The following is a 15,870-nucleotide window of genomic DNA, read 5'->3' on the forward strand; positions in this document are numbered from 1 at the left end:
ATACTCCTGTGAAGGTGGGGGTGAACAGTAACAGCTGGGAGTCTCTTAGTAATGTACTAGGAGTTTTCCAGTCAGGCTTTATGAGGTACATAAATGGCCTACACCTATAGATGAAAGCTACACAGTTTGTTTGTATTTACAGACACCCGTTATCTGCATAGGCAGTTTTTGGCAAAGGTGAACTAAACCTTTAAATCTGTTCTGCAAATTTTACCAATCAGGAACAATCTTGCAGCCATTGTTTAAGCTTTACTAGATGTTAAATCGCTGCCTTAAAACCACTGTAGTATATAGAGCCCACACTCCTTGCTTGACCCTAACGTCGTTATCATTTGTGTAATTCATATATGTATATATTACATACAAGAGACGATATACTGCCCTTCCAGACTGTAAAGCCACGTACACGTTTTTTTCTACACGATTCTTGTCAAGCCTGCCTTGCATACACACGATAGTGAAAAAAAAATGCTCGAGCAAAGAGCAGTGACGTACAACACGTAACGACGGCACTATAAAGGGGAAGTTCCATTCAGATGGCGCCACCCTTTGGGCTGCTTTTGCTGACTTCATGTTAGTAAAAGTTTGGTGAGAGACGATTCGTGCTTTTCAGTCTTTGTGCTTTTCAGTCTGTTACTGCGTGACGAATGTGCTATCTCCATTACAAACGCTAGCTTTACCAGAACGAGTGCTCCCGTCTGATAACTTGCTTCTGAGCATGCGTTTTTTTTTTCACTTCGTTAAAGCCTACACACGACGTGAAAAACGACAACGTGAAAAACGACAAAAAAGGACGCCAATTTTGTTTGGGAGCGACTTCGCACGACCGCGCAATTGTCAGTTAAAGCGATGCAGTGCCGAATCGCAAAAAGTGCTCTGGTCTTTGACCAGCAATATGGTCCGGGGGTTAAGTGGTTAAAGGAGATATGAATATATTGTTATATTACAATATTACAAGTTTAACATCAGATACAAAATGCAACTTTCAAGAGGAGCTTTAGCCAGGTTACCAAAACCTAAAAATCAGCAGCTACAAGAACTGTAGCTGCTGACTTTTAATAAACAGACACTCACCTGTCCAGGGATCCAGCTCCATCCTCACCCAGGCTTTTTCTTTGGCAGTCTTTGGGTCCCTGACACTTGCATGTTAATTGTGGGAAGCTGGCTATGACTCTGTGCGGCTTCACTGCTGGCTTCCCACTGCTCATGTGCACCCCGGGGATAGTTACGAAACTTCCTGGGAAATGTGACGGGTTCCAGAAGGTTGCGGGCAAGAAGTATAGGGGGGGGGGCAAACTACCACTTTAAATTGCCTAGGCCAGTGGTCATCAACCCTGTCCTCGGGGCCCACTAACAGGCCAGATTTTATGTATTACCTTGAGGAGATGCAGACTAGAATACTGCAATCACTGAGCAGCAAATGATATCACCCGTGACGTATTTCAGTTATCTTGCAAGCCTGGCCTGTTAGTGGGCCCTGAGGACAGGGTTGATGACCACTGGCCTAGGCAATCTGAGTAAAAGGGGGAGTGGGTACCTGATAAAGCCTCCCTCAAAAAAATATTACAAATATGGTAGTTGAGGAGGGGAAGGATTGGAACTTCCTCTTTTGGGCGAAGTTCTGCCTTAACTGCTTTTTCATGAGAATAATTTATGTATAAATAAAAAGAGTGACCTGTTCTGAGCATAGGGGGATATATAGAGATACATTTAGATAGAGACCATCTCAATGGAGCAGCTACTGCTGTGCTTACTAGACATGTGCATTCGTTTTCGTTAGAATGCATTTTCGTCCGAAAATCTGTTTTTTTCGTTATCGTTTTAACAAACGATAACGAAAGTGCAAGAAACGAAAACCGAAAGATCCGACATAAAAAATGCTTTATTTTCATTTTCGTTGCGGTAAAAATTCGATATAGAGAGATTCGACATTATAGGGAAAAGATTCGACATCATAGAGAAAAGATTCGACATTATAGAGAAAAGATTTGACACTATAGAAATAATAGATTCGACATTACAGAGAATAGATTTCGATTTATAAGAAAATAGATTCGACATTATAGAGAATAGATTCAACATTAATACTAGTCATACAACATTAGAATTCTTGTAGGCGGAATATTCGAACGGAAATGTACGATTCGACGTTCCGTCGAATATTTTTTGACCATTAGACAGAAACAAAGATTCGACGTTCCGGCGAATATTCTTTTCATTCGACAGAAACCAAGTAATATTGGATTTTCGGACGAAAGCTATTCGAAAGCTATTCCCCAACGAAAAACGAAATAAATCAAAACGATTTTCGGGAGTAACTAAATAAATTTATTTTCCAAATGAAAACGAAAAAACGAAACAAAATATTCCAGTCTGCACATGTCTAGTGCTTACTGTTTATAAAACCAGTGTCTTGCTCACACCCTGAAGAAATGTTCATTTGCAAAGTAATATTTTATTTTAAAAACAACAAATTATATAGAAACAGTATTAAAACATATATGTGTGAAACAAATGTACAACTAACCCCAAACCATTCTAGTCTCTCTTGACATGCATAGGTTTGCATCCATTTTAGAAAATGTACTTGTTGCTTCTTTATAAAATAAATAAATTGTGTCAACACAACATATTTCCGCTTCATTTTCTAGTGACAGCCATTCTCTGATCATTTCGGACGACGCATACTGTTATCACTAAAATAGAAAATCAATGGCTGTATTTTGTCTGCATTAGAATCAGGAGCGCCGTTTAACCAACAGTACTTGTCTTAGAATCCCATGGCATTAATATGTCATTGTACGGATGACATATTGACATTGTGCCTTCCAATCTTGGCCTTTTGTCAAACCATGGCAATGTTACAATGAGCCATTGTCAGATGCAGTCTGCTTTAGAAATAGTGCTGTGCCTGGTATTCATAGTTCACCCGTGATGGAAAAAGTATGACATCTTGTGAGTGTTTGCAGCTACCGCGGATGTGACATCATATACATGTATGCAGTGAAAAAACCTCTGAGAATAATCATGCATGTTCAAATTTGGGAAACCAGTTTGTTCTTTTCTTTTGTCTCCGTAGCTGCAAGAAACATGACATTTTCAAGAACACAGTTGTATGTGGTCATTACGAAACAGTGTCAACGTTGATGAGAGATATTCTCAATTCAGCTGTCCTTTTGAGAGCTTGCTGCTGCTTTTCTTCTAAAACTAATCCTTTGATTGCCAGCGACAGACTTCATTAGCCCACACACACAAGTGCAGCATTTTCTTTTTCCCTTCAGTGACATTTTAGGACCTTTGACAGGATTTTTTCAAGTGCGGAGCTATATCTGCACAGTTCTCTCAGATGCAAACAGAAGTAGCCTAATCTTAAGAGCGGTGAATGCCAGAACTCCCCATTCCACCTTCAACAAGGTGCCCCGTTGTTCCTTTCAACACACTGCTTCCTGCAGACTAAATAAAATGAATGTCACAATGAAAGAGGAGGTAGGTTAGGGCCAATGGGGAGATGAAAAGAGTAGCAGCTTGTTTTTATTAAGGTATTTCTCTTTTATATGTTTTTTAGACACACAAGATTTTTTGCAGAATCTTCCCAGGTTTATATTACTGTTTATTTTACTTTTCGCTCGATCTGTTTTCTTTATTGTGAAACCTTGCATGTCCAGTGATCAAAAGGCAAACTAGTTGGCTGTGTGCAGGATGTTCTGACCTAAAACACACTCTTTCATTGTAGAGCAATCTACAATTGAAACATTTACTTTTGAAGAAAATATACAAACACGTAGAATCAAATAAGAAAAATATTTCTGATTTATATGTAAATTTAGTTTTTTTTCATAATTATTATGTTCCACTGAAAGATCCACTAAACGCCTTTTTGCGGAGGGGGTTAAATATGATTGTTCTAAGAAAATTGGTGGTGGAACCAATTATCTTCCTGTAGAAATAGGGAAAATTTCCAACACCCAGGCAGAAGGAAAAAGCAATAAGACCTGAACAAGCACCGTGTAAGAAACATTTATTAGCAGATATTTTCCCCTACACCTAAATCTGTTCAGGAAAATACTCTTATGTTTCATAATATAAGATTAAAAAAACTGAATACAGTCAGTTATGAGATTATTTCAAAGTAAAACTATAGGCAAAACGTTTTTCTTTTTCATTTTGGACAGAGTATGGAAGGGTTATAACACCTGTCAGCTTTTTTTTTTTTGCTATCTGTGTCCCATTGGGGTGATATCCCTTCACTTCCTGTCCCATAGCCAAACAGGAAATGAAACTGTTCACATATATGCGGTGTATCCACAGTTCGAATTGAAAAAGAGTATTGTGCATCTTCTGACCACTATGGTGCGGTTGAAGTTCACATTTCAGTCTCATTGACTCCTATAGGAATGCCTCTAAATTGCACGTCATCAGTTTTGAATGCTGATTGAGAAAAAAACAGCATGGGGGTCCCCCCAAACCATACTGGCCCTTTGAGTCTGTCATGGTTTTTTTTTTTTTATTCTTTTTATTGAAGTATTTCAAACAAGACATACAAACATTGAAAAAAGAGAGCGCCGTGGCAAAACACCAGGCCCCTCCATGATCAGCATGGCCAACAACATAGGCAATCTACCTAACATAGATATCTGACTGCTCCTACTGAAACCAGCAACCCATTCCCTAACCCGCCCCCCTCTCCCCAACAACCCAAAACTCAGTTCACCACCACCCTCGGATAACAAGCTCCAAGAAAAGAAATAGGTATAGGAGTCCGCTATCCATAATAAGTATATGTGGCCACAAAAACAATAACATAATGTACGTTTAACCCCAGCGGACCGAGCATTTCAATCAGGGGATTGACCAGTAAGTATTAATGCCCCCCCCCGACACATCAGAGCTATGCCCGCGGGCCCCTCAAGTCAGGTCCAGAGGTCCGCAATTTATCTCAGGCCAGACAGCAGGCTCACCATCTATACCAGGGATCTCCCTCTCCCACCGCTCCCTACATTTAGTTAACGCCACCGGGCTCTTTTTAAATAATTCTTTATATGTGACAGACAGGGTTTTAGGGAGGTCCTCCACCATGAGCAAATCTTCCAGAGCCGACGGTATGGACTTAAGCGCCCTCTCCCGGAATTGAGCCTAGAAGGCTTGACAAAGCTGTATAAACCTGAAAAAATACGAATTAGGAAGATCATATCTGGCCTTGAGCTGGTTAAAAGTGAGTAGTACCCCATCTCTGGTTATGTCCTTAAGAGGTTTAATGCCCTTAGCCACCCACACCATCGGGTCCGGGAAGGAGTGAAAGTGCGGCAACTTGGGGTTCCCCCACAGCGGAGTCTGTGGCGAGAAACCCAAGTAACTGGGGCAAGCCATCCCCACCGCCTCCTCCCATGCCCTAACAGTCGCCCGCATGGACAACGTCAGCGGCAGGCCAGACCCCGTTCCTCTGTGGATAGCCAAGCGAAGGGTCTCATACGACCCCAAGTGGGCCGTCTACACCACCGTGGCAGAATCCCCAGCATCGGAGGTCAGCCATCTGCGTACAAACACCAGCTGCCCGGCAAGGTAGTACTTCCTCCAGTCAGGCAAAGCCAGCCCCCCATGTTCCCAGAGCTCCTGAAGCACCTTAAGTCCTATGCGTGGTAATTTGGGGGCCCATAGAAGCGAACTAGTTATGCCATCTAGCTGTTTGAAAAAGGATTTAGGAACCGGAGCATGCCGCAAGAAGTACAAAATGACTGGAAGAATTTTCATCTTCAGTAAGTTTATTCTTCCTATGAGCGACAGCGGAAGCTTCTGCCAGGCCTGTGTCTTTTGCTTAAAGAAGGCCAAAAGGGGCACCAAGTTAAGCGCCATATAGTCAGTGCTGTCCGCTGTCACCTTGACTCCCAAATAGGTGATGGAAGAAACCCACTGTAAGGGCATAGTTGGATCTGCCCCCTCCTTGGCACCGGCATCCAAGGGTAAAACGGAGGACTTGCCCCAATTCATTTAATTCATTAACATTATATATACATGCATGCATACATACAAGTATCATCAACCTCATGTTTTCTTTAGCCAAACCATGGAGAGAGTGCAGTGTAATTACTAAAAACCCAGACCAGCTATCAACCATGTAATATTTTACAGCAAATGTTTTTCTGCCTAATGTTTCAATGTTTTCATGATGTAATTTTCACATTATGTATACCACGGTCCAAAAAAAACCTTAAGATTTTACGGTCGCTTCACTCAATTAAACACTCCAAATTTTTTGAAGTTGGTTAGTACAGGTGGCAGAATGTAGGGGCATGGAATTAATTATACTCCGTGACAGCCAACAGATATTAAGAAGGTATTTTTACCGCATGTATATAATCAGTGTAATAGATTTTAAAAAACCTTTTCAATGGAGGAGTGTTTTCCTTAGGAAATGTGGTGTACTTTTAACCCAGTTTAGAAACCTGGGAAACTTTGATAGTTAATCCTCCTTCTTCCCGTCACACTAATAGAGCACGTTATATTATTAAAGAAAACATTAGATATATACGCCCAGATTAGTATTCATTTTGGAGAAATGTGTTAAAAATGACAAGTTTTGCAGTTTTTATTTAGGATTCGCGAGTGTAAAACCTGCAGCTTAATTGCAAAATTCCTACTAATTTGTCAGTATATACAAGATAGAATATATTGGAGATCCCTGGTGATCCAAGTCAGGGAATAATGTGCATAAAAGAGAGCAAGTGAAGTGGAAAGTATTATTAAGAAAAAATACAATGTTGTACTTTTTTTAGGCAAAAGATGAGAACTAATTTTGTATCTATAACGCTGTAAAAAAGTGTTTATGATGTAACACATGTCACTGCTGCATCAGAATTCATTGCTATAAATGCTGTACTTTAAAATAGAAAAACAGCAGGATTAATTTTAGTCTTGGATAGCTTGGGAACCCCCATAAAAAAAATTTTTTACTGTTATCTGTGCCATTGTTGGATACTTTTTCCTTCATTTATCCCAGTCACCATTAAACTTGGCAAAGCTCTAATGCTGATCATACATTATGCCACATATGTCAAACACAAGGCCCGCGGGCCAGATACAGCCCACCAGGCCTTGTTATGTGGCTCTCTCACCCAGCATTGTAGCCGGAGAGGCGGAAGTCCATTCCGCCACCCCCGGCTCTCATCCTCCACTCCCTGCGGTCACTTGTAAACACAGCAAAAGCAGCCTTATGTGAATACATGGCGCAGCTTTTCTTTCAGTGGCTTCCAGGTGTAACAGATCCTTCACAGTGGGGCACAGCATGGACAACTCTCCAGAATCCGAGAGCGAGAACAATCTCCCTGCAAGGCAGCGCTTCCTACACAGGGAGGTATAACAGAGCCAAATATATGGGTAATAGAGAGAGCTGTCTACACAGGGAGGTACTAGAACTGCCTACAAAGAGGTAGGAGAGAGTAGAGATGCAAGGAAGCTTTGGGGGGATTAATGTTGCACACTGTATAGTGCAACCCCTAAACTCTGCACTCTGTACACAGCGCACCCCTACCGTTACTAGCGTTACTACCAGAAAAACTACCTGAGAAATTCCATGCTGCCATTGCTGGAGTGTATGTAGACAATACGACACTGCAAAGAGGCTGCAGGAGATGGAGATCAGAAATACTTAAATTCAGCAAAGAATGAAAAAAAATGTGAATAAAAATATCAATTGTTTTTAATTCATAATGCTTTCAGCAAAGGAAATATAGGGTTTACATTTATTTTAAGTGACTTTAATGTAGATGTCCTCCATAGTCAACCTTGACACTATTTCATATACTGCTTTTGATGTTTTGATCTTGCTTAGTTTTGTAGCCTGTAGGTGTTATTAATTTTCTCTGTGTGTGTTTTAAGTCTTCAATCTACATTTCTTTCATAATGAATAACCCAGTAAATAATTGCTTGTCAAGAACTCTAATAGAAAAGTCTTGAAATGACTTTCAGATATAATTTCTTGGGCTCCAGACTCTGCAAATGCTTTGACAGAAAGGTCAAAGGTTCAAGTGCTGACAAGGTCAGAATAGCATGTATAAAGATATAATACAGGCATTACTAATTCTGTAATGCTTATGTCAGGCTTTGAAGCGATTTGAATTCTAGGAATAAAGCGTGGTCGTGTTTTTGGTGTAGAAAGCCAAATAAAGCCCAATGGTGAAAAAACAATATGTGTTTTCCAATTAAATGATTCGTTTTTATATAATTGCCAAAACTAACAACATATTTCTGTTTTGATTTTAGGCCCCCCAGGACAAAGAGGCAAAAGAGGTAGAAGAGGGGAACCTGGTAAGCTTTCTTTCTTTGGTCTTATTCTTAGGCTTTTTTCATGAAAGTAGTTTGTATGCGTACACGTATTATAGTATACTCTCTTGCCCATTGACCTAGTGAATTCTCACGCTTCTAGTAGTTGTTGTCACTTTAACAGAATGGCCATGTGTGTGGACTTTCTCTCTTTGTCTCAAAACTTACAACACATTGTAAAGCTTAGGTATATTAGCCAACTGTCTACTAATGTAGAAAACATATTAAACACACAGATTTCCCAGTACTTACTATTAGTCAGTAGTTGGCATCATGCAGTATTTTACTGCTCTACACTGAAAGAAAGAAAAAAAGCCACAGCGTGTACAAAGTAGAGGAAACTATTGTGCCGATATATATACTCGGGGAAGTAGTTCTTCATTGTTAATAGAATATATAGAGATGAGTCATTCTATAGAATTTCCATGTTCAAGTGATGCATATGATGCTTTCCTAACATGTGAGTCCTATTTACTTTTTGCTTATTAGGCAGTATTAAACCCAAAAAGCAAACATTTATTACATTGCAGCTTACCAATTCTTAGATGTGATGGCTGCATTTGCTTTCTTTTTTTAAGCTTTGTTTTTTTTTTTTTTTTAAACCAGTCTGTGAGCAGATCCTGACCGGAGCTGAGTAGGACGGATGTAACATCCGTGCCCCTTCAATTTATGCAGAAATTTACACTGAGCTCTATGGTAGACAGGTGTAAATGGACTTTCTGTTTACATCAGGCTACCTCTGTTCCGTTCCACCAAAATGGAAAAGGACCTGTTGGACCCGAAATTTGTTTACATCCGTCTGTCCATAGGGCTTTATGGACCTTCCAAGTAGGTCAGTTTGAAAAAACTGACAGGCTAAAAATGCCTTTGAGAAAGGGGCCTTAGTGTATCTAAATCTGCTAGTACGTCTAATTCTCCCTTCCCCCAGGCATGCTTAAAATGCCTGTGTGAAAGGAACCCTGGTGTATCTACATCTGCTAGTACATCTAACACTCCCCTCTCCTAGACTGTCCAAAGGTGCCCCTGTGCTTTTTCATCAAGTGTGGGGGCACTATAAGGCTTTGTGTGCACATGACTGTGATGCGGGAAAATTCAAAATGTGGCAAAATCGCTCTGCGGGTTTTCTGCATTTTGCGGTTTCTTGTGGCCAGCGGTCAAAATTTTTCTATCCTGCAGGCGATTCTTTTGCATTCAGAAGAGGGAGGTTGTTGGAGGTTGAACCTCCCCTAACCGCATCTACTCCTAAACTCTGCTAAAAACCTATGTGTACATGGACACATAGGGCCAGATTCTCGTAGTCTGGCGTATCTTCGCGGCGGCGTAACGTATCTGATTTACGTTACGCCGCCGCAACTTACATGGGCAAGTGCTGTATTCTCAAAGCACTTGCTCCGTAAGTTGCGGCGGCGTAGCGTAAATCGGCCAAATGTGGAAGGGGGGCGTGCTTTATGTTAATCAACTGTGACCCGACGTGATTGACGTTTTTCACGAACGGCGCATGCGCCGTCTGTGGAAATCTCCCAGTGTGCATTGCTCCTAATACGCTGCAAGGACGTATTGGTTTTGATGTGGACGTAAATGACGTCCAGCCCCATTCACGGATGACTTACGCAAACAACGTAAATTTTTAAATTTTCGACGCGGGAACGACGGCCATACTTAACATTGGCTGCGCCTCATAGACCCAGGGGCAACTTTACGCTGGGAAAAGCCTAACATAAACGTCGTAACTTTACTGTGTCGGCCGTGCGTACATTCGGGAATTCGCGTATCTAGCTAATTTGCATACTCGACGGGGAAATTGACGGAAGCGCCACCTTGCGGGCAAAAAAAAAATTGCAGTTAAGATCCGACAGTTAACCTCCCTGGCGGTATGATTCTTTCAGAAAAAACATGCTGAAAGCGGTACCATTATTTGCAAGGAAATTTGGCGTTTTATATTGTAGGTCTGTAATTTTTAGAAATAACTCACTTAAATCTGACCAAACAAGATTCTAATAGGCATCCCGGGTATGACATTTTTTTAAAAACAAAATTATAAATTATAATATAATAAATAATTATAAATAATTATAACAAATAATAATATAATTATAATAACAATTATTCAATAATGTAATCAAATTAAAATCACTGAAATTTGCTCAGTTGCAGAATTGTTGCTGTCATTATTTTTTTTTTTTTATGATGAATTTCCCCACAAATCGCTATCGCACAATTCTGCAAGTGATTATAATTTATTATCGCTGTTTTTTAGCTGATCTAAAACTATTTTTGACATAAAGGGACACTTTTGGTTGCTATGGACAATCTACAGTTTGCAGGGAGAAAGAAAAGTTTTTATTATATAAAATGACATGCATGACACAGGACAGACTACTAGGGACAAGGGGGGTGTGTTTTTTTTACATACAGTACTGTAATCTATAAGATTACAGTATACTGTATGTAAGGTGTTTGTTTACGTTTTTGAATTTGGCGCCGTTCTCCGTCCCCGTGCGGCGTAACGTCGCAGGGAACGGAGATCGGCGTCACACGGAGGCACTATGTGAATCGAGCGAGGTCCCGCTCGCTCACACAGCGCGGTGGCATCGCTGGATCCAGGGACAAGGTAAGTAAAAAGTGCCTGTGGATTCAGCGAGGCGAGCCGAGACTGACTCGGGGTTACCGATCGTAGCAGGAAAATCTAACCCCGAGTCAGTCTCGGGAAGACCGCCAGGGAGGTTAAGAGACTTACGCCTTTCGGATCTAATGAATATCTATGCGTAACTGATTCTATGAATCAGTCCCATAGATACAACGACGCTAGGCAGAGATACGACGGCGTATCTGGAGATGCGCCGTCGTATCTCTTTTGTGAATCTGGCCCATAGGCTTTTATGGAGTTGAGTTTAGGAGCTCTGGCAAAAAAAATGTCAAAAGTTCCTAAACTCAAGTTTAGGAGGTACGTTACTGATCAGATCACAAGGTCAAAAAAAGAGAAAAAGAAAACGAATGCAGCCACCACATATAAAGATTGGTAAGCTACAATATATTACGTTTTTGTTTTTTGAGTTTATCACTACTTTAAGGCATTAATAATATTAAAACACTTTTTAGGGCTCATTCACATTGGTGCATGGTTTATTGTGTACTGGAATGTATTACATTAAAGAGGAAGTAAACCCTGATGGGTTTTACGTCCACTTTTTCCCCTACAAAGTAAAAGCATAATGGGCTAGTATGCATTGCATACTAGCCTATTATGTTGCACTTACCCGCAAAGGAAGCCCGCAATGTCACCGCTGTTCCTGCTGTGTGGAAGCGTCCATCTTCACCCCTCTTCCTTCTGGGGCCCCAGTCATGGGAGCCGCCAGTCATAGCTCAAGCCCTTTAGAAACAGCACGATCATGCCCTTTCTTGTGCGCATGCGCTGATGACGGCGCAAGCATATATGGTAAATATCTCCTAAACCATATAGGTTTAGGATATATTAACAGTACCTACAAGTAATGCCTCGTACACACGACCGTTTTCCTCCTAGAAAAACGGTTGTGTGTATGTTTTTCGTCAAGAACATGCTCTCTTTTTTCTCGTCGAGAGTCTAAATTTTTTCGTCGTGGTTCTCGTCAGGCTGGTTTCTGACGAGAAACACGTTCGTGTGTATGCTTAGAAACCCACGCATGCTCAGAATAAGGTATGAGACGGGAGCGCACCTTCGATAAAAGTAGCGTTTGTAATGGAGATAGCACATTCGTCACGCTGTAACAGACTGAAAAGCGTGAATCGTCTCTCAACAAACTTTTACTTAACACGCAGTAACATGAGATTAGCAAAAGCAGCCTCAAGGGTGACACCGGTGGAATCTAACTTCCCCTTTATAATGCCGTCATACGTGTTGTACGTCACCGCGTTTGAGAACAACAAGATTTTGTCTCGACAGTGTGTATGCAAGGAAAGCTTTACAAGAATCTCGTCAAGCTTGACAAGAACCTCGTCGAGGAAAATTACGTTTCTTTTACGACGAGATTCTCAGTCGTGTGTACGAGGCATAAGCCTTAAGCCCTGTACCCACGATTGGCTTGTCCGATGAAAACAGACCGATGGACTGTTTTCATCAGATAAACCGATCATGTGTGGGCCCCATCGGTTTGTTTTCCATCGGTGAAAAAAAAAAAGAACATGTTTTAAATTTTCCCTATGGATAAAAAAACGATAGAAAAAAACGATCGTCTGTGTGGTAGTCCATCGATCAAAAATTCATGCATGCTCTGAATCAAGTCGACGCATGCTCGGAAGCATTGAACTTCATTTTTCTCAGCACGTCGTAGTGTTTTACGTCACTGCGTTTTGGCACGGTCGGATTTTTGACTGATGGTGTGTAGGCAAGACTGATGAAAGTCAGCTTCATCGGATATGCAACGAAAAAATCCATCGGATTAGATTCCATCAGATATCCGATCGTGTGTACAGGGCTTAAATATACAACCACTTTAAAGAGGAGTTCCACCCTAAAAATTGACCTCCGCTTAACCCACTCCTCGCCCCCTTACTAATTTTTTTTGGGGGGGAGTGGGGGATTCAGGAGAAGGGGACTTCCTGTCCCACTTCCTCCTTCCGCCGAGGGGCTGCAAAGGCGATATGTCATATCGCCTTTTGGCAGCCCCTCCCTGTAGGCGATCGCCTAGGACACGTGACAGGTCCTAGGCGATCGCCTGTCCAATCAAACAGCGCAGCGCCGGGCCGCGCGCGCATGCGCAGTGCCGCTCGCGCATGCGCAGTGGGTGCCCGGCCGTGAAGCCGAAAGCTGTCACGGCCAGGTGCCCACAGTGACAATGAAGACGCCGGCCGGGGAGGGGGGGAGAGGAGCGGAGCCCCGGCCGGCGCGTCGCTGGAACGTGGAGCAGGTAAGTGTCAGTTTATTAAAAGCCAATGCAGCCCCACCACAATGTGTGGCATGTGCAGAGCATATTTCACAAAATCACCAGCTGCTGTCTGTGGTACCATGTGGCAGACACATGTTTTGTCATTCACAAAAAAAAAATACAGTAGCGGAAAAGAATAATGTAGTCATTCTCTATTGAAAGGCTGTGGTGAAGAGATATTTTATATGAATTAAGATTCACTTAGAAATCATCTAAAAACCTGTTTTGCAGAAGTAGAACAAATTATTGGTACACATTTCGTATTTTTTTTATTATCCTTCAGTGTAATAATTGAACATTTATTCATTTAATGGTGACTGCTGCAGTCTGCACCTGCAAATTGAAGGGAATAAAATTCTCTTATACATATATCTGGTAAATAAGCTGCGCCAATACATTAGACCGTTATAAAAAATAAAATGTGCCCGCCAGCTCTAATAAAACAGATTTTGTGTTAGACGTTAATTTTCTTTCCTGCAAATGAAATATATTTACTGCTGTTTGACTTAACTTTCCAATAAATTCCAATAAAAAAGTCACTGGGAAAAGAGAATTAAAGTTACATCTGTGGGATCTTTCAGTGAAAACCAGATCACTATATGTAATACACACAGGCTAATTGAAATCATTGATTGGGAAGTTTACTTTGCTAAAGCAAAAAAGCAATGGTTTAGGCTGGCAAAATTGTGTTCATTGTTTCACTAAAAAGGCACATTTTGTAACCAAGAGCAGCTTCATAATATATACTCTTGAAAGAGTAATAATTGTACCTTTGAAAAAAGGTAATAATAAAGGTATTGTCAATTGCCCTAAAACTGCCATTCACTTGCAAAGGTTTTATTTTTTGCAGATTGTTGGCAGGGAATTTTCTGTTGACAGACTGTTGTCCTAAAATCTTACCGTTAGTACGCTCTTTTGGCAATTGTTGTCCAACTTTCGTCCAACAAATGTTGGATGACAGGCTAGTAAATTTTCAGCGGACAACGGTTTGACATCTGATTTTTGCATGGTCAGTACACAAATCCATCACACAAAATTTGAAAGTACAAACACGCATTCTCGGAATCAGTGCTCACCAAGCATTAAATTAGCAGAAAGGGCCCAAAGGGGGGCGCTCAAGAGCTGAAATTCCTTGTAGTACGTCACTACGTTCCTGTTTGTGGCACGACAATTGTGTACCATTAGTAGGCAAGACAATATCCTGGCACATGCCTTTTTGACAAAAATCAGATGCTCAGTTGGCCAACAATCATACTGTATGTACGAGACTTTAGGCCTCATGTTCACTGGATGTTTTTTTTTTTTTTTTACAGTTGCTGTTTTTGGCTTCAGACATTTTTTTCCTAAATTCAATAAACTCTCTAGCATTTTATCCTACGTGTCCATGCAAACATAGGCTGTTATCAACCGTTTTTAAAAGGGGCATTTTTTTTTTGCTGTTAAAAAACAAAACAAAAAAAATAGTGGTTCTGAGAGGATTCTTTTAGCTGTAATGTCAAAAAATGACTAAAAACGCAGAAAAACTTTGCTGAACGCTCAAAAACGTGGCTCACCAGCAGTTTTTAATGTTTTTGATGTCATTGAAAAAAAAAACGTTTACAAACGCTAACACTAAAAAATACTGAAAACGCAAAACAACGCTATTGCAGCGCTGAAAAACTTTGAAAAACTCAGTGCAAAGCTACTAGAGTTGTAATAACATTATTATAATGTCCAGTGTGCATGAGGCCTTAAAGTGGAATTTAAATCTCGATTTAAAATCTGTGAACAAGCAGGCATGAGTTCAAAAATATACAGATATAGCAACATATACACATAACTGCTGAAGTTATAACACATCACATACTACCAAAAAATGCTGAATTCAGAATGCTAAATTATTGTAATGATTACAGTAAGTTACTGATTTTGGTCTTTCTTAAAGGCCTATTATTCTAAATGGTAATATATCTTCAACACCTAATATACAAGGCAGAAAATATTTTTTAATAATAGAGAGCGCACACTAGATGTGCATTATGTATTGTGTTTTTTCTTTTGTGTTATTTTATGATGTTTCTAATTTTTGTTTTACTTTCTTTTTTTTCTGTTTTGTCCCTTCACAGGACCACCTGTAAGTATGAGATCATTTTTATCACTATTTAATATTTTTTTGAAGGGTTTGGTGTTTAATGGTAGACACTGATATCTCTTTTAATAACGGTTTAAAATAACTGGGTTTGACAAAAAAAATAGCATATATAAATACGAAATTGCAATGAATGGTTATCTCAGTGATCTTGAAGCTAGAAGAATGTATATTAATTATTGAACTTGGAATTGTACATTACAAGAAACTTAATTCTGCATCTATGGTAAACAGGGAAAATTTTATCCAAATGATAAGACAGTAATGGCAGTCATAAAAAAAATAAAAAATAAAATTCCAAATGTAACGTATAACTGTAACTTTCAGAGCTAACATGTTAAATTCTTAAACATCTTTTCTTTTTGTAATTTGTAATATCTGTAATATATCTGTAATATCTGTAATACTCAAATCCGTCAAAACTTGCAGTATAGTAATAATTGCATTATACCAAATTCTCTTATTTTTTAACCTGTGCGTAACAACTTTCCAAATTTATTTTTTGCTTATGATTGCTTGATC

At 40.1% G+C, this 15,870-nt stretch overlaps 1 protein-coding gene across 5 annotated transcripts in view; it reads left to right on the forward strand.

Annotated features, from left to right (window-relative positions):
* Positions 1-15,870, forward strand: part of COL25A1 (collagen type XXV alpha 1 chain) — a 588,595-nt gene that overhangs the window by 324,058 nt on the left and 248,667 nt on the right. For all 5 annotated transcript variants that reach the window (XM_040329411.1, XM_040329395.1, XM_040329418.1 and 2 more), the window contains exons 3-4: positions 8,257-8,301; positions 15,326-15,333. In XM_040329411.1, the coding sequence (XP_040185345.1) occupies positions 8,257-8,301; positions 15,326-15,333 (53 nt within the window). The remainder of the gene's footprint in view (positions 1-8,256; positions 8,302-15,325; positions 15,334-15,870) is intronic.

This window comes from Rana temporaria, chromosome 1 (genome assembly GCF_905171775.1).
Source record: "Rana temporaria chromosome 1, aRanTem1.1, whole genome shotgun sequence".
NCBI lineage: Eukaryota > Metazoa > Chordata > Amphibia > Anura > Ranidae > Rana > Rana temporaria.